Source organism: Amyelois transitella, chromosome 15, assembly GCF_032362555.1.
Source record: "Amyelois transitella isolate CPQ chromosome 15, ilAmyTran1.1, whole genome shotgun sequence".
Taxonomy (NCBI): domain Eukaryota; kingdom Metazoa; phylum Arthropoda; class Insecta; order Lepidoptera; family Pyralidae; genus Amyelois; species Amyelois transitella.
The window spans coordinates 1105306-1126012 of record NC_083518.1 but is presented as its reverse complement, the minus strand read 5'-3'; the positions used below and the strand labels follow the sequence as shown (position 1 = coordinate 1126012).

Here is a 20707-nt window from a genome sequence, read left to right as displayed (position 1 = left end):
ACACATACAGTAAAAACTTAAGTCATTAATTTGAATATCTTTAATTGTTTGACGTCATTACTTTTTCAGAATTAAATCAATACGCGTATTTCCCATACTCAAAGGACATCTGCCTATCAAATATTAATTTTATGAATGACATCTGTCTGTCTAAATGTCATTTCCAAATTATTTATTTTTGAAAAGTTACGAGAAATGAACGTTTTATATTGGTTAAACTCTTTTACTTAGTTTACAATAGTTACAACTGGCCAATTTAAAAAAAGATTGAGTTAACTTGGAATTCTATCAATACATATAATAAAACAGTGTAAAAAATGTTTGTCTGTAAATTGAGTATATTTATAAAAAAAAAATTTATGACGATATAAAAATAGTAACCGAGCATGAATTTGAATGGAACTATTTTTTAACAAGTGCGAAAACAGTACTCGTATTATAAAATATAGTATCGTCGAGTTAGTTGAGTCTCGTAACATACGAGTAAGTTTCGAACTTACTGCGAGGCTAACTCAATCTGTGTAATTTGTTTGTGTAATATATATATAACCACAAGCAGCTGAACGTGGCCATTCAGTCTTTTCGGGACTATTGGCTCTGTCTACCCCGTAAGGGATTTAGACGTGACTATATGTATGTATGTATGTATATAACCACAAGACTCTTAGGCGTTAATCATATGGAATTAAGATTCAGAAATAGTTTAATTCAAACACACAAAAAAATATTCAGCTCATTCTTTCATCGCTATCTCATCGCTTGAAATAACATTCACAATTTTTTTTCCATGATTGACTCTTGAGTTCGTAAGCCATTCCCTTAATTAACTTTTACAAGAACACGGCTGTTTTTATTCACTACCACACCAGCATGGAAGTTGAAAGGTAAACATTTTGTAAACAAATAAGTGCTGTGTTACAAAATAGAGCAAGTCAATGTTGACTTCTCGTTTTAGCGGCGCCACGCTAAATGTCCAAAAAGATTTGGTGACGCACATTGGTTACAGCCAAATAACAAACCGATATGTTTTTTGTTAGACCTACATGGGTTAGTAGCTCTTATTTTGAATTTACATGTCACCTGTATATAATTTACATGTCATATGTACTGCATACTCTCTTATATCATCAGCTGTGTCATTATTATTGAGTATTGACGGCGCAGCTGTAGTCGCTTGTCTGTGACACCAGTGGTCCGGATTCGAATCCCGGCCAGGGCATGATGAGAGAAGAACTATTTCTCGTTGGCCTGGGTTTTGGATGTTTATCTATAGGTATAAGTATTTATAACAAAATATAGTATCGTTGAGTTAATATCTCGTAACACAAGTCTCGTACTTACTTCGAGGCTAACTCAACCTATGTAATTTGTCCTGTATATTTTATTATTAATTATATTTATTTACAATTGTTTTTTAATCAATATATTATTAAAAGGGAGATGTTAGGAGTACCCGTAATCGGAATATTCATGAAAAGAGTAATGAGTGTAGAGGAAGAAGGAGAGGTCTGTAAGGATCGTGGCAAGTGGAAATCCATAGTCTCTGCCTACCCCAATGGGAAACAGGCGTAATGGTATGTATGTATGTATTGATTTCACTACAAAAAATAAACTTAGTCACTTCACTCTCTGGTTTTACTTATTATAATTTTTTAAATACTATGGTACTGTTTTCTCATTTGAAAAGTTAGTCTTAGTGTGTATAGTATTAGACCATGATAGCCTTGGTTTTATTATTTGGGTGTAAGTATTTGGGATTAATCTTGTAGGCGATGGACTAGCAACCTGTCACTACCTATTTGAATCTTAATTCCATCATTAAGCCTTACAGCTAAACATTTATTTTTAGTCTTTTCAAGTCTATTGGCTCTGTCGTCCCAGCAAGAGATATAGACGTGTTTATATTTACATATGTAGTCATATTCAGACAACTAAAGGACGTACTAGCCCATCGCTTACAAAAATAATCCCAAGTTGATTAGCCTTTCACTTAGTCGCCTTTTACGTCGTCCATGGGAAATATATTGAGAGGTCTTATCCCAAAGGGCCGGGAACCACAAAGCCCTGTTCACACCAGTAAAGGTGCTTACAAAAGCATGCATTAAATGCCATAATTGTAATGACATTTTACACATCATAGTAAGTTATTATGGAATGTAACCACAATTACATGCTTTCGATTTAATTTCACACTTAAACACGCAGTTATATTAATTCTGTTATTACGACGGAAATTCATGACTGCAGATTTTTTTACTTTAGTTAAGGACAAGGGATTCAATGCTATAATCATTTATTTTAACAAATAGCTTCATTAAATTAATAAATGAGACGGTAAGGAGAAGAAAGTATAAGTCAGAAGTGTTTCAGATATGGTGCTGGAGAAGAATAAAGAAAATAAAATATGAATGAAAAAATCGCAGAAGCGATAGCCCAAGAAAAAAATTTTTAAAAACTAAGTAATGTTATTCAAAATAAACATGAAAAAAAATATAAAAAAAAAACCTATAGAAAGTAGGAGAGGGAAAATTATTATCCTTTATATCCCACCTGACGAATTTTAAATTAAAGTAGATTGAAAAATTAATGTTAAGATAGGAAGAGGAATATTGAAATATTATGAGCAAATAAAAGTAAATGTATAAAAATATAGCTAAATAAAAAAAATACAGAGAAAAAATATTAAAGGCGGACGTTCCACTTAACTCCGCTGACAAGTTAGTTGAGTAATGAGAAGAAGAAAATATAAAAAAATTTAAACGATTTTCATTCCAATGCTTTTGATGAATGAATTTGAAATTTAGATTTAATTAAGATTGATTTTGTGTTAATAACAAAGCTAAAACTAAAATTTAATCGTTTCAACTTTGATGTTTCCTCGTTACAATATCGTTTTCGACCGCGCCATGAAACGAACCTGTGGACTTTAGTACGGGGCTTATCAAAGTTTACCTCTGACGCTTCAACATACATACATACATATGGTCACGTCTACATCCCTTGCGAGGTAGACAGAGCCAACAGTCTTGAAAAGACTGAATGGCCACGTTCAGCTATTTGGCTTAATGATAGAATTGAGATTCAAATAGTGACAGGTTGCTAGCCCATCGCCTTAAAAGAATCCCAAGTTTGTAAGCCTATCCCTTAGTCGCCTTTAACGACATCCATGGGAAAGAGATGGAGTGGTCCTATTCTTGTTTGTATTGGTGCCGGGAACCACACGGCTGACGCTTCAAAATTGCTAAAAGTGTCAAATCCAGTAACCGTTACCAGAATGTTAACTCGATGGTGCTTAACTCTTATTAAAATTAATTCGAGGCATTGAGTCTCCTTTTAGGAGCCAATTTTATTCGCATTTCATCACCATGATTTAAACTGCAGGCTCCAATTCGAGTGATTATGGTGACCTTCAGAATCATCATATTTTCCGGGCTATATTTACTGACATTTTTGAATATTTACATTTATTATAATGAATGTAAATAATTATATAGAGAAAACTCACTTTTAAGTATGCGCCCTTGTAATTATTACCTATTCAATGACTTAATTTCATCACACAACACTTTTACTCGGATCTACTTTCCCATTGAAAGATCCATAAAAAACGTAGCCTATGTCCTGAAAGTCACTAGTCTTTATATTAACAACATTTCATGAGAAACAGTTTAGTGGTTTAAGAGTTTTCATTTGAAACAAAAATATAAATCATTTCTTGTGGATCGATTTTAATGAATATGGAGTACCCAATGTTCAGTTATTTCACTCAAATTGAAAAAAAAGATTCGAATGCTTACAAAACACTTTAAAGATGACTGAATAACTTAATGCATTATGTCCGGGTTTCCTTTTAAAATGGTAAAAGAAAGTTTTCAAAATGGCGATCCATTTAAGTACCTGATTGACTCGTTGACAAAATTAAAATCAACTTAATCATTTTTTTTATTACATAAAAATTGATGTAATAAACATCTGGTCCACTTAATTAATTAGGTACTTACCGATTTCGCGACCATATTAAGTAAGTAATATATTAATCAAAACCGTTAAGGTATTGTCTCATACGAAATGTCAACAAAATGTCACAACCATATAACTGCTACGCATCCCAAAAATGGTCGTAGAAAGCCAAAAGAGAAAGGAGTGACGTATGAATGACGCGCACGCGCAGGCCGCGTCCGGTGACGTCAAAGGATATGATATAGTTTTCAGCGAAAGATATAGATGTCGTTAGATAGTGCTCAGTTCACCTAGCTGTATGAAAATTAATGTAAATTATGATAAGAAATAAAGCAATGAAGGATTGGTGGGATAGTTACAAAAAGATATTAGACACCATTTTGCCGTGCGATTTGACACGCAATTAAACATTCGCGAGGTCTATCTAAATCTATGTCTGTTTTCGGCCACTTTATGAAAATCCAACCCTTTTACATTAAAAATAAGATCGGTTTCTCTTATTTCACATCTACGTTTATAGAATTTTTAACGCAAAAATGATCTTTTCGGTGTTATGTTAAGGTAAACAAATAAATACATATATACGTGACAAATTACACAGATTGAGTTGGCCTCGAAGTAAGCTCGAAACTTGTGTTACGAGATACTAACCCAACGATACTATATTTTATAATAAATACTCATACAGATAAACATCCAAGACCCAGATCAATCAGAGAAATTTCGTTCCTCATCATGCCCTGACCGGGATTCGAATCCGAGACCTCCGGTGTCACAGACGAGAGTATTACCGCTGCGCCACAGAGGCCGTCAATCAAGGTAGGTTAATCTTATTTATTGTGATGTAATTAACGTCAATTCAACAGAGCGTGTCATGTCGCGTGCGTAAATTAGAATTAATTATACATTTAGTTAATTAAAAGTCGTTAGGACTAACATTTAAAGTAACACAATGGACAATGACATATTATTTATTTTAAATAAGCGTTATATGGGTATTAAGCGATATAGGTATGTGCCGTGTGATTCCCGGCACCAATAGAAAAAAGAATAGGACCACTCCATCTCTCTCTCGGATGTCGTTCATCGTCGACTCATTTGAATCTCAATTCTATCTTAAAGCCAAATAGCTGATCGTGTCCTATCAGTCTTTTCAAGACTGTTGGCTCTGTCTACCCCACGAGGGATATAGACGTGATTATATTTATGAATGTTTGTTTGTTTGTAAACTCTTTATTGCACATAAAAATAAATAAAACAAATTACAAACCAGTTATTGGATTTAGAAGAATATGTACAATGGCGGACTTATCCCCAATGGGATATCTTCCAGTCAACCAAATGAAATGAATGAATCTATGTATGTATGGGTATTAACAACAATATAAGACTTAGCATTTCCTTAGAACTACGAGCGTCTATGGTCGAATCGGTTCAGACCTTCGACTTTTGACATCAAATGAAGCAGCCCACCAAGTTGAATATTTTTGTAAAGACAGTATGCCAATATCTCTATAATAGTTTGGTTGGGCTCTTGTGTTTTCTAATCAGAATCTTTAGAATTTGGAGTAGATTATGGATTATCCTAGTTTCCATAGTTTTCGCTTTATGTTGCCATCAAACTCTAGGTAACTCTGTACCAAATTCCAGCTCTCTGAGTTTATGATCACGAGTGAGTGAGAGTCATAAATTCGTAACTTTGCTTTCGCTTAACTTCGGAAGTAAATGACCTACCTACAGACAAAATTTTGGATTTTAAGCCTATAATTATAGCTTACTGGATGACAAAATTTTCAGCGTTCTGGTCAAGAGGTTCTCAAAATAGAGGCCTGAAAATGCGGCAAAGTGGTTCTAGTAAAAGATGGTACGGCAGGATTTACTTCGACTTGGCGGGTGCACTGCCGCGCTCACTGATATTACATACATACATACATACATATGATCACGTCTTTATCCCTTACAGGGTAGACAGAGCCAACAGCCTTGAAAAGACAGATAGGCCACGTTCAGCTGTTTGGCTTAATGATAGAATTGAGATTCAAATAGTGACGGGTTTCTAGCCCATCGCCTAAAAGAAGAATCCCATGTTTATAAGCCTATCCCTTATCGCCTTTTACAACATCCATGGGAACGAGATGGAGTGGTCCTATTCTTTTTTTTATTGGTGCCGGGAACCATACGGCATATTACAGGCAGCCGACTATATGTATAAAAGGATATCAATTGTCCGAATGGAATGCCAGACTCAACGCGCCGGCGCCGGCATCCTGATTTGTAGAATGACGTCAAACAAATTCAGTTTAATTCCGAATTTGAATCGTAATTAACTACATAAACTACAATTTATTGTACTGCCCCCTCGGCAAAGCGGATAATTCGATTAATAATTATGATAACCGGTGGAAAATTAGAAGTAATTTAAAATTGTGGATACATATCACGTCTTAATTCGTGTGAAAAGTGAACGTGACCTTACAATCTTCAAGACTGTCGGCTCTGTTTACCCCGCAAGGGATATAGATGTGACTATGTATGTTCTACCTTTACTTAGTGATATCAACCTATTCAATGTATCTATAGTATCTTTATCCCCGATGGGGTAGACAGAGCCGACAGACTCGAAAAGACTTGAGATTTTTACAGTTGATCTGGAATATATTAATTAAAAAATAATAATATCGAGCTTAAGATATGCGTACGCTTTGCTAAGGGATAGAATTAACAGGACGAACCCATAATGCAGTTGAATTTATTTTATTTTTGTAACATGCTTGTCGCATACAAATTCGTTTCTTTGACGTCAAATACTTCAAATTATAATGATTTGATCAAATTGAAAGATATGCTGCCCACATATGTAGTTAGTATGATATCGTTGCAGTGGAGTAAGGCACAAGGGTAACGCTTCCATTATTTTTGTTGTCATAAGAAATGTCAAGGTTAAAAATAAAACCGTTCTGTAAATCATGTAATTTGTAATAGCTTTTGTTTTGCTTGGGTTTCGTTCTCCTTTTCAAACCCAGCTTCTAAAGTTTTTTTTTATTTATTTTTTTTATGTTTTCAGCCTGTACTGATCATGTCAGTGTCATTATACTTTTATATTTTTAAATATTACATAGATACATAAAGTACCTACAATAATACACAACGCCATCTATTAAGCTTGTAGTGAACTAAAAACACGTGTGCGCGTTCATAATCTTACAATGCTCGTTGAGTCGTCATTACTTTAGCTCTGCTGCAATTTTAAAGCATGTTTATTTATCACAGATATAGATGGCGTTACTGACGAGAAAAGTTTTTGAAACTTTATGATAAACAACTAAAGTGATGTCGAAAGTTTCTTTCCTTTTTTAAATTCAAAATGCATTTTTTTTTTTCATCACAGCTATAGGCAAATATTGATTTTTTTTTAATTTACCAATGGATTAATGTTAAGATTATAATAAGGTATGAAATGAAAAATAACTTTTAACAACTTGATTCAACTTTTGGCTAACTACAAAGATGAACTGTCTTCTACTCTAATGTTTCACCTAACTTTGAACTTCCAAATACCTAAAATATTCAATTTCTGATATTCAATATTAATTAAATATCAGAAATAATTCGTCCATAATTCAAATTTAAATTTAATTGGTACAACCTTTTCGCAAATATTTATAAAGTCACAATCCGTCCTATAAACTTACATAAAGAATAAACAAATTACAATTATTACTTATACCAAACATGGAACAACGAAGTATAAACACAACTCACCTTTTTCAGCGTCCTCATCGAATCAGGGTTCGGCATGTAGAAGTCCACAATTCCAAGCAGGCAGTCGTCACACCGACACACGTCACTTGGCAGCGAAGACATCGATCCAAAACTGCTGCAGCTGTCCATAGAATCCGTCCTCACCAACTTTCCCGTACTCAAAGCCTCCATTTTGGCCACTAGCAACGATTCCATCAAAGATCTCTGCTTTCCTGGTGAACGCGATCTCCTGTTCAAGTCTGGAGACAAAGGCTTGTAGCGCAACACTTCTTGACTCAGCGGACGGCTTCGTAGATTTAGCGAGAGATCCGGCGACAGGCGTCGGCGTCGCGTCACGTCCGGAGACGACGGACGTGTGAGTTCTGTGGACGTCGCGCGCGACATTGGCGGCGTGACGCTGCGGCAATGAGACGACGTCATTTTAGTGGCCCGCATTATTTTTTATGACCATCACAAAGTTCTACGGAGACAGAGAGTTTGCGCAGTAACGTTATTTTTACTGTGCTCTGTGTGTATGTAAAAATTTAACAGTCTCTAGCTGAATTTAGCTATGGAAAAACGCAATGACTGTTGCTAATGAACAATTATTTACACATTCCGTAACGTAAAAAGGGTTTTGGTTTATTTAAGATATTTCAATTATCACTTTCCACTGGCCAAGTCTTGTGGCCATATACATATTTTATTAATGATCTTTCGTCTTAAATTTAAAAGTACAATAATTCCTAATACATCCAAAATCTTCACAAGCACAATTCTTTTAAATGCGTGTTTCACTTTTCATCCTTCGATGTTTTACGTCCACATAATTTTTTTCCGATTTCAGTACCTACTTCACAAAAGGTTCTGACGTCCTGGCTAATTTACTGTTTAATGACAATACTTCGTAAATAATTTTGTTAAATACATTTTTTAAGAACGTGTGACATTTTCGAGGTAATGCATATAATAAACAACGCTTAAATACTTATTTGCGTAAATAAATAAGACCAAGTGATATAAACTAAGAAGGTATATTACGAAAGAGGCGTGATTTTATGTATGTAAGTATGTATGAATGTATGTATATTACACGATATCTGTATGTTTTGTTTTCGTCCCACATTCAGTGACAATATTTACATTATAATTCACGACACCTGACCATAAAGAGGTGAAAAATAGAGACATTTTGAGAGGTGTTTATAAATAATCGAGGTATTAAACGCGTACGAATTCGACGCAAAAAGAATAATTCAATTCGAACCAGTAGTTCCTGAGATTAGCGTGTTCAAACAAACAAACAAACTCTTCAGCTTTATAATATTAGTATAGATAGTGTAATGCATAGCGAAAGTTTAAAATCGATTTACTAACAAAAGTGCCGTCATTTTGACATCTCAATATTTTTTTTTCTGTAACTACGGTATGTGGAGTTTTATCTGTTTATCTGCCACACAGCGTGTGGGCATTGCTGGCGTTTCTCATTAACTTTGCTAAGTACCAATTTATCTTTCTTTTAGCCTTTAAGAAAATATTACGCATTTATATACGTTATACACTTTAATGTACATACATACCTACATTCATATAATCACGTCCATATCCCTTGCGGGGTACACAGATACTACAGTCCTAAAAAGACTGATAGGCCACGTTTAGCTTTTTGGCTTAATGATAGAATTGAGATTCAAATAGAGACAGGTTGCCCATCGCCTAAAAAAGAATCACAAGTTTGTAAGCCTATCCCCTTGTCGCCTTTTACGACATGCATGGGAAAGAGATGGAGTGGTCCTATTCTTTTTGTATTGGTGCCGGGAACCACACGGCACCAAACTTGGGATTCTTCTTTTAATCGGTGGGGAAGCAACCTGTCAATATTTGATTCTCAATTTTATCATTAAGCCAAAGAGCTAAACGTGGCCTATCAATCTTTTTAGGCATGTTGGCTCTGTCTACCCCGCAGGGGATATAGACGTGAACACAACTCTCGAACTTTACGGCTAGCCCAATCTGTGTGATTTGTCCCATATATGTATCTAAGTATTAATTATTAATATTCTATTGTTAAGCCAAATAGCTGAACGTGGCCATTCAGTCTTTTCAAGACTGTTGGCTCTGTCTACCCCTTAAGGGATATAGACGTGACCATATGTATGTATGTATGTATCTAAGTATAAGAATCATCGCATCTGTCTGTCAATTCGCAATGAACTCATAAACTAGTATCCCAATCCGGCATTGGTTGTCTTTGTAGGCGCCTCGCCATTTTAGCAGTGACGTGATGACATATCAGTTGGGACCACCCGCTGTGCGTATGCGCACCGGAATCATAATGAACGGTAGGTAATGATTTTAATATTTCTACCATAATTTACTTTCATGCTCGTGTGATGAATCACTACATAGTATAAAACAAAGTCGCTATTTTAGTCTGTTTGTCTGTATGCTTAAATCTTTAAAATTACGCAACGGATTTTGATGCGGTTTTTTGTAACAGGTAGAGTGATTCAAGAGGAAGGTTTTTATGTATAATTTTTTTTCCAATTTTGCACCCGTGCGAAGCCGGGGCGGGTCGCTACTAACAAATATAGTGAATTAATAATTTAATCAGAGTTAGGTTTAAACAGGAGTCTCTTTTAAACGAACCCTTTAATGAAATGTCGAGACATACATACATATAAATATAATCACGTCTTTTTTCCTTACGGGGTAAACAGAGTCAGCAGTATTGGAAAAACTAAAAGGCAACGTTCAGCTGTAAGGCTTAATGAAAGTGAGATTCAAATGGTGACAGGTTGCTAGCACATCGCCTAAAAGAAGAATCCCAAGTTTATAAGCCTACCCCTTGATCACCTTTTACGACATCAATGGGAGAGAGATGGAGTGGTCCTATTCTTTATTCTATTGGTGGCGGGAACCACACGGCATATAAATATAATCACGTCTTTTTCCCTTACGGGGTAAACAGAGTCAACAGTATTGGAAAACTAAAAGGCAACGTTCAGCTTTAAAGCTTAATGGAAGTGAGATTCAAATAGTGACAGTCCATCGCCTAAAATAAGTACACAATACGAATTATCTTTATTGCCCATAAAAAATTACAAATGTTGTAGAAACATACATTATGAATATATAATCTGAAATCCCGTGTATACGTACATACATATAATCACGTCAAAATCCCTTGCGAGGTAGACAGAGCCCGCAGTCTTGAAAAGACTGATAGGCCACGTTCAGCTGTTTGGCTTAATGATAGAATTGAGAGCGAATCTATACTTATATTATAAAGCTGAAAAAATTGTTGTTTGTTTGAACGCGCTAATCTCAGAAACTACTGGTTCAAATTTGAACATTTTAAAAATGTTAAAAAAATTTTTTTTTTTTCTTTTTGTGATTTCTCCATTTGAGATTCCTCTAAGGCTTAAGGCTCTATAACATCACGCTGCAACTATTAGCAGCGTAATGTTAAAGATATATTGAATAATGAATTCAATAATGAAAAATGTGAAAAAAACGGGGAAAATTATTCATTCATTGATGCCCAAAATAACTATTCCACGCGGACGAAGTCGCGGGCACAGCTAGTGATTAATATAATCCCAAGTTAATTAGCCTTTATAGGTAGGTACATCCAAAACACAACGGCTCTCTTCTGGCGATAAAAATAAACCGTATCTTCATTGACAGTAGCCATCACGTACTGGCAATTATCCATTTTCGTAATAATGCGGTTTGGTCAGTCAGTCATATCATCAACCGATACCTGTCATTATTTATTTATTTATTTATTTATTTAAACTTTATTGCACAAAAACAAAAAATGTACAAAAGGCGGACTTAATGCCGTTTGGCATTCTCTACCAGTCAACCAGTTGACCGAACAGAAAAACTTTAAGTTGTAACTAATTATTGTATTAAAAGGTAACAATATAATGATCTTAAATACCACTTCAATTAAAGTAATAAATAAGTTCAATTCAAAAAACACAAATAACTAACAAACGGACATGACAGGTTGCTAGCCCATCGTCTACAAGAATCCCAGCGTATTAGCCTACCCCTAAGTCGACTTTTACGACATCCGAATACTAAATAAACACAGACAATACAATGTCAAATAGTGAAGTAATAAAGTTATAAATATTGTTAAGTCTAATCGGTTCACAGCACGATATCAGTTGCACACTTTATAGAGTTGTCAATCGACAAACAGAGACTGACCTAAAAAAACCAGGTAAATCTCACGGCTAATAGCCAATAAAGTGCTATTCAGACAAGCAATAAATGTATTAAAATAATATATTAAACTAGAGGCCGCCCGCGACTTCGTCCGCATGGAAACCCTATCAATCCCGCGGGAACTCTGGGATAAAAAGTAGCCTATGTGTTATTCTGGGTCTTCAGCTACCTACATACCAAATTTCATGGTAATCGGTTCAGTAGTTTTTGCGTGAAAGAGTAACAAACATCCATACAAACTTTCGCCTTTATAATAGTAGTAGGATAACCAGAATTAATGCTTACACTTTAATAATAGTCAATTTAATTAGTGCCGTGTGGTTCCCGGCACCAATAGAAAATAGGACCACTCCATCCCTTTCCCATGGATGTCGTAAAAGGCGACTAAGGGATAACATCTTGGGATTCTTCTCTTAGGCGACGAGCTAGCAATCTATCACTATTTGAATCTCAATTCTATCATTAAACCAAACAGCTGAACGTTGCGCGGCCTGTCAGTCTTTTAAAGACTGTTGGCTCTGTCTACCCCGCAAAGGATTTAGACGTGACCACATGTATGTATGTATGTATGTAATAAATGTATTAAAATAATATCTTAAATATCCAGAATGAATGCTAACACTTTAATAATAAGTAGTTAATTTATGTACTTTATTGAAATAAATAAATTAAACGCGCCGTGCCGTGTGGTTCCCGGCACTAATAGAAAATAAAATAGGACCACTCCATCCTGTTCCTACGGATGTCATAAAAGGCGAAAGGGATAAAAACTTAAGATTCTTCTCTGAGGCGATGGGCTAAAAACCTGTCACTATTTGTATCTCAATTCTATTATTAAGCCAAACAGCTGAACGTGGCCTGTCAGTCTTTTCAAGACTGTTGGCTCTGTTTACGCTGCAATGGAAATAGACGTGATTATTCACATTCAGCTGCTAGGCTTAATGACAGGATTGAGATTCAAATAGTGGCATATTGATAACCCATCGCCTATATGAAGAATCTCAAGTTTATAAACCTATACCTTAATCGCCTTGGAGTAATTTCTGATTAACTAAATAACATAGCTGGTTAATATAAAATAAAAATATACATACATATGGTCACGTCTGTATCCTTTGCGGGGTAGACAGAGCCAACAGTCTTGAAAAGACTGAATGGCCACGTTCGGCTATTTGGCTTAATGATAGAATCGCCTAAAAAGACTCTCAAGTTTGTAAGCCTATCCCTTAGTCGCCTTTTACGACATCCATGGGAAAGAGATGGAGTAATCCTATTTTTTTTTTTATTGGTGCCGGAAACCACACCGCTCCAATATTAAAAAAATATATATAAAATATAATTTAAGCCCGTGTTAATATGGTCTGTTTCGCCTTTAATGTTCTCGAGTAAACCAGCAACAAACTGACAGATAAATATTTAAGCGTGCTCCGACCAACTCTAATTGTAGATAATGCTCAGTTGGCGCGCTTGCAATTATAACTGCAATTTTGTGACTAATTGTTTTATAAGTGCAAAGAGTTAATTGAGAAATAGCAATTCTGATTTGAAGGAAAATCTGTGGTAAATTGTTTATTGTTATTTCAAATAAAAGATCTTCGAAGATAGATTTTTGTTATGTTCATACATATAATCATGTCTTATTCCCTTACGGGGTAGACAGAGCCAATAATATAGAAAAGACTGAAAAGCCACGTTCAGTGTAGGTTAGTGTTGGGTTTTTTTTTTTAATTTTTGAAAATTATCAAAATGTTGAACCGTCTTTTGTTAATGTCGTCTAATAATTATATAATATGCTATTTCCAGGGTAAATATATAAGTAGTAATTGTTGTTTTTGATAAAGCCTTAATCCCTATAAATTTTCAACGTTTTATTGCCTTCGATTACTCAATAATTTAAATCCTTATTATTATTACAAGATAAAACTTTTTTTCACTTTTAGTTAATGTCTCAATTATTATGTACACAAGCCAATGCCTTTCTTTTTACACTTTCCTGTCGTGGGGCTGCTGGAAGAAATTTTTTTAGAAATAAAAAGTGCCCTTGTATTGAATTTCTCTTTATTTAAAGTTTTATTCTTATTTTCATTGATGTACATAAATGTTGGATTTAAAGTAAAACAGTGCAGAATTATATCGTAAATCTTCTTATTTTATTAGAGTTCTTAAAAACACATCTTTTAACGTCTTACATCGTGCCACAGACTCCCTATTCTACCTCTTAATTTTGCCAACGAAAAATAACAAAGAGGTCAGCTAACAAAAAGGATTAAAAAAAAACAAAAAAAAAAACCAAACTTCTCCCACATAAATATATAAATAAAATAAATAAATTGACTCCGAATGTGCAGATTTCAGCACAATGTTTTCCCTCACCTTTTAGTTAGTAAAGTATGCAACACAATAAACCGTTTTGGTTATAAATCACTGAATTGTATGGCAAAGGCGTAACATGCAAAGAAAGTTGTTGGCAAAATGTCAAACCATACGTTGAGAAAGGCCAAATTAGTTTGGCTTTAGTATAAGCCTTAATGTTTAAAAATGACAAAAGAACTACAGGTTACCCATACATACATTGTACCGTGTGGTTCCCGGCACCAATACAAAAAAGAATAGGACCACTCCATCTCTTTCCCATGGATGTCGTAAAAGGCGACTAAGGGATAGGCTTACAAACTTGGGATTCGTTTTTAGGCGATGGGTTAGCAACCTGTCACTATTTGAATCTCAATTCTATCATTAAGCCAAATAGCTGAACGTGGCCATTCAGTCTTTTCAAGACTGTTGGCTCTGTCTACCCCGCTAGGGATATAGACGCGACCATATATACCGTATGTATGTAATAAAAATGCCTACAGACCTGTTGATTTTGCTTTCGAATTTCGAACTGTAAATGCATCCATTGAGATTGTCAATTATCAATTAAAATTAATAAAGGTATAAAAATGGCCGCCGTTTCGCGCGCTCATTGACCGTCGAGAAATGTATGATTAAAATTGTTGCCTTTTAAAAAGAGAACGAGCGTCGTAAACCCTGTGTCATACAACAAGCTAAGCTTAAGTTTTAGTATTTATACACTGTGTAAGTTTTAAAGTACCAAAAGTATTTATTTCAATTAAAAGCATCTGTCTGATGGTCACACACGTAAATTATTGATTTATACAGCGATGAAGGATTTTTACGCTCGAAGCCGAGACTCAATGGAACTGTCAATAATATCATATTTCGTAGATATAAAATCTTATTCCGTAGTTAAAATACCAAATAGCCACCATGCTAATTGTGACTTTTTGTAATTCGTAACTTGTTTTCGAAAATATTTGATTTATTGAATTATGTGTATTTTATTTTATGTGCTAATTGACAAACTTCGCACGTTTTATGTTGAAATTTTATTATATTTATCAAAATGACATGGCATTATACAAAACCCGTGTAATTTATTATTGTGAGTTACAAGAGAGTGCCCGTAGTGCGTTGATAGATCAGTCAGTCAGTCACTTTTGCGTTTTATATATATTTACTTTCCAAACAAAATTAAGTGATTTTAATTCAGCAATGAAATATTCACTCTTTCAATAGCACTATATAGCTACTTGGGTTTGCAAATCGAATATATAATATATAAGTATTGGTTATATAAGAAGTTATATATATGTTTTGTATATAGTAGCTATATAGTGCTAAAATAGTATATATATATATATTTAATGATGCTTAGCTAAGTTTTGTGTAACCAATCCTTACCACCCCAGTTTGGCAATCAATCAATTATTTTCGGTCCATAATGTCCTCGATTATTACATTGAGGATTGCAATATTGTATTGAGTAGGTCTGCTTACTGTTAATTTGATAATACATACATACATATAATCACGTGTATATCCCTTGCGGGGTAGACAGAGCCTACAGCCTTGTAAAGACTGATAGGCCACGTTCAAATATTTGGCTTTAAGATAGGATTGAGATTCAAATAGTGACAGGTTGCTAGCCCATTGCCTAAAAGAAGAATCCCAAGTTTATAAGCCTACCCCTTAGTCGGCTTTTACGACATCCATGGGAAAGAGATGGAGGGGTCCTATTCTTTTTTGTATTGGTGCCGGGAACCACACGGCACAATATAATAATTTGATAATGTTTCCCCAATTCATTAACGATAACAATATGAGACACTACCGACAGTCCTGGAAAGACTGAAATTGAGATTCAAACAGAGAAAGAGATTGCTAGCCCATCGCCTACAAGAAGAATCCAAAGTTCATTAGCCTATCCCTTAGTCGCCCTTTAAGAAATTCATGGGAAAGATACAGAGTGGTCCTATCCCAAAGTGCCGTGAACCACACGGCACTCCATCAATTATTGGACAAGGATTTTTTTACAAATTACATGAGACAAATTTCTATACTTCTCACTGTACCTTCATATTACCCTTTACATACATACATACGTCTTTATGCCTTGCGGGGTAGACAGCGCGAACAGACTTCAAAAGACGTTCAGCTGTTAAGCTTAATGATAGAATTGAGATTCAAATAGTGCCAGGTTGCTGCGCTAAAAAAAGAATCCCAAGTTTAAAAGACTATCCATAAGTCGCTTTTTACTGCACCTATGGACAAGAATTGGAGTGGTCGTATTCTTTATTTATTGGTGCCGGGAACCACACGGCACGGCATATTGCCCTTTCATTGCACAATTTTTGCATAAGGCCAAACTGACGAGGAATGCGTCAGCGGCTTATGTATGTGTACTTGTGCGTTAAGTTGCTAATTAAGCACTAACCTGTTTGTTTAAGGCATACAAGGTGTTATTTTAGTCGTTAAATGCATAAAGTTACAGCTATTGAGGTATGAGAAGGGTTCGGGCTTGATGAGAAATTGTGATAATTAATAAGGATTCCAAAATTTAAATCAATTTGATTATTAATACCTGCATACATATGTATAATAAAACAATAAAAAAAATTGTCTGTACATTGAGTATATTAAAAAAAAATTTATAACGATGAAGAAATAGTAACCGAGCATGAATTTGAAAAAAAGTCTGTTTGTTTGTACACGCTATTCTCCGAAACTACCGGAACGGTTTTGAATCAAACTTTTATTGTTATATAAATAAATAAATATATACGGGACAAATTACACAGATTGAGTTAGCCTCGTTACACAAGTTAGTTCGAGACTAGTGTTCCGAGATACTGACTCAACGATACTATATTTTATAATAAATACTTATATAGATAAACATCCACGATCCAGGCCAATCAGAAAAAGTTCTTTTCTCATCATGCCCTGACCGGGATTTGAACCCGGGACCTCCGGTTTCACAGACAAGTTCACTACAGCTGCGCCACAGAGGCCGCAAATGCATTGAGTTACAGTTATTGAAGTATGAGAAGGGTTCGGGCTAATTGAGAATTTGTGGTACTTAGTAAGAATACATACGTACATACATATAATCACGTCTATATCCCTTGCGGGGTAGACAGAGCCAACAGTCTTGTAAAGACTGATAGGCCACGTTCAGCTATTTAGCTTTAAGATAGAATTGAGATTCAAATAGTGACAGGTTGCTAGCCCATCGCCTAAAAAAGAATCCCAAGTATGTAAGCTTAGTAATAATCTCAAAATTTAAATCAATTTTGTGCAGTGCCGTAAACCACACGGCATTTTATAACATCAGTAGATAATTTGAGATTCCACTCAGTGTTACGACAATACTCCCGTCTTTTTGCGGACGAGTCAATGCGCTATAAAACCTAATTGTCAAGTAATACACCGGCCATTTAAACGGTCTGTATGTCTGTATGTATCTGTTTTTTATGCGCATCGAAAATGCCATCAGATGTCATATAATTTTACGATTGAAGTGAACTTTAAAAGGGATTTCTCTTAAAAAGTGACATCGCAATCGCCAAATTTATAGCTTTGAGAAATCTTGTAATACTCGTACTTAAATCTTATTGCAATGCTTGTTAATAAGTACATACATACATACATACATAAACTCACGCCTCTTTCCCGGAGAGGTTGGCAGAGACTACATCTTTCCACTTGCCACGATCTCTGCATACTTCCATCGCTTCATCCACATTCATAACTCTCTTCATGCAAGCTCGGCGGTTTCGGGTACTCTTGACCTGACCCTTTGCCAGGACGTCCTTAATTTTATCAAGATACGTTCGTTCATTTGTTAAAGTACAGTTGCAACTATTAAAATGATAACACCCTTACGGGATAGACAGAGCCTATAGTCACAAGACTCTGACGTAATTGAGATTTAGATTGTCAAAAGTTGCGTGTCCACGCAACTTTTATATACACAAACATACAAATAGTCATGTCTATATCCCTTGCGGGGTAGACAGAGCCAACTTTCTTGTAAAGACTGAAAAGCCACGTTCAGCTGTATGGCCTTATGATGGAATTAAAATTAAATACCTAGTGCGTTCAAACAAACAAACAAACTCTTCAGCTGTATAATATTAAGTATAGATTACTTTAATTATATATACGGGACAAATATATACGGGACAAATTACACTGATTGAGTTAGCCTCGAAGTAAGTTCGAGACTTGTGTTACGAGATACTAACTCAACGATACTATATTTTATAATAAATACTTATATAGATAAACATCCAAGACCCAGGCCAATCAGAGAAAGTTCGTTTCTCTACATGCCCTGGCCGGGAATCGAACCCGGGACCTCCGGTGACACAGACAAGCGCACTACCGCTGCGCCACAGAGGCTGTCGAAATTACTTAAACAGATTCAAAACTTTGTCAACATCCACATTACAACCGCAATTAATCAATGCATGATTAATCAATGAAGTTGACCAATATTAGGCAATAAATAACTTTTACAAGACTCGTTGATGGATTGTTTTGGTCAAAAGAAAAGCTGTTTTAATCAAAACAAGCGTTATCTGGTCATATAGAGAGTTAAGTGGATATTTTTACGATTAAAAACATACATTAAACCACGCCTCTTAGGTAGGCAGAGACTATATTTTTCAATGTCTATTCACAATTCGCCCTCTACTTTTGTAATCTCGTCGATTTACCATTGACAACAAAGCCTTTTTTTTATTTAGTTTTTTTTAACCTTCAATAGTTTAAAAGAATTTAACAAAAATAATTTTAAGAAAATCTAACTATTAAGAACTTAATTTCCAATGTCTTAAGGGAGATAGGAGTACCCGTAATCGTCGAATATGGTGGGAGACGCGCGAGAGGTTTATAAGGATCGTCACAAGTGGAAATTCATCAGTCTCTGCCTACCCCTCTGGGAAAGAGGCGTGTTTTTATGTACATAGTTACTTAGTTGTATTGTAAACATAGGGCAGAGCGGGGTCAGTTGAGACGCGGGGTCTACCGCGCCACCCTTAGTACCACCAACACGGTGCGTGATAAAGACGAAAGAGAATTATAAGGGGAAGCGGGGAGATGAGGGAATGGAACCACCGTTTCTTTGGTCGCCGGCCGGCGTTTGGTATGGGTGAGAGTGCGCTCTGTTTCAGATTTTGCGCCAAAAGTAAAAAAACATCGCTCCACTGGATTTTGATTTATAATGTCACAAATATTATTATCTGGCAATCAAGTAAGTGTATTTTGCAGTATTAATCATTACTGTTAACGATTATGATTTCAAAGTTTCCCTATTTGCAACGGTTTTTTAGCATTTTAGCTTATTATAAATTATTCGGGGAAGGGGTCACTTGAGTCATAACAGACGGGGTCAAATGAACCATGGTCAGTGCTATCAAAAGTGACCCCTAACTTTTGTTTCGATGTTTGATAGCACTGTTTTTTTTTTTGCTAGCCTTGTTTTAATGACAGTTAGTTATGCTATGCTTAAATATCAAATATTTTATTTATTTCAGGATGCAAACTTATAAAAGAAACACTGATCGTGCTAATTACAGTAAAAATTTGTTAAAACGAGTTGTAGATGAAGTTATCAATGGACAGAGTATAAGAAAGTCGGCTAAAGATAACAATATCGACAGAACAACGCTTTCCAGTTATTTCAGAGAGTATTCCTGGAGAAGAGTGGGTATAATGCACAGATTGCCAAGAATGGGCTCACATTAAGTGCACTTCTAGTGCTAGTGCAATTTATGTTTGCATGAACTGTGACACTGACTAAGCTAGTAAGCCTTATTATTTGATTTAGATGATTATTTTAAATTGTTATAAGGGATCTCAGAAGTTTTGTTACGTTTATGTTTTCATGTGTCAAATGTTTAATTATGTTTAACGTGTTGTATACTCATAGGCTCAAGTGACCCCTTCGGGTGGTTCAATTAGCCCCGCCTGTGGGGTCTATTGAGCCATACGCCTTTTTTTATTGTATAATATTTTTAGTACAGTAAAATACGGATTTGCCAAAGTTTTTTATTCCTATTATATGCTTAAATAAATAAATGACTGATTTAAGTATAAATCTTTTTTCATTTATCCTTTGAATGGACCCTATCCTGATTTAAACAAAATCATGGTCAAGTGACCCCGCTCTGCCCTACAAAATGATTTTTTTTGAGCAAAAATATTGATGACCTTAATTAAAATAGTATTTCAAATCCAAAAATAACATTGAACCGAACATACCCTCTTAAAAGTTCAACGCCGCACGATTTTTAACACTCGATTGGTTTGTGATACATATAAATTTTATTAGATAAATTAGTACGAGTGGACACGTAATAAAATTATTTATTTGTGGGTGGTATTTTAAATTTATTTGGACTCATATAAAATGTAG

At 35.1% G+C, this 20707-nt stretch overlaps 1 protein-coding gene across 1 annotated transcript in view; it reads right to left on the bottom strand.

The window, feature by feature from the left end:
• LOC106136499 (inositol-trisphosphate 3-kinase B) overlaps positions 1–8330 on the bottom strand; it is a 62442-nt gene extending 54112 nt beyond the window's left edge. Inside the window, exon 1 of the mRNA XM_060948086.1 lies at positions 7723–8330. Within this exon, the coding sequence (XP_060804069.1) occupies positions 7723–8157 (435 nt within the window). The 5' untranslated portion in view covers positions 8158–8330. The remainder of the gene's footprint in view (positions 1–7722) is intronic.
• Between the last annotated feature and the right edge of the window lie 12377 nt (positions 8331–20707).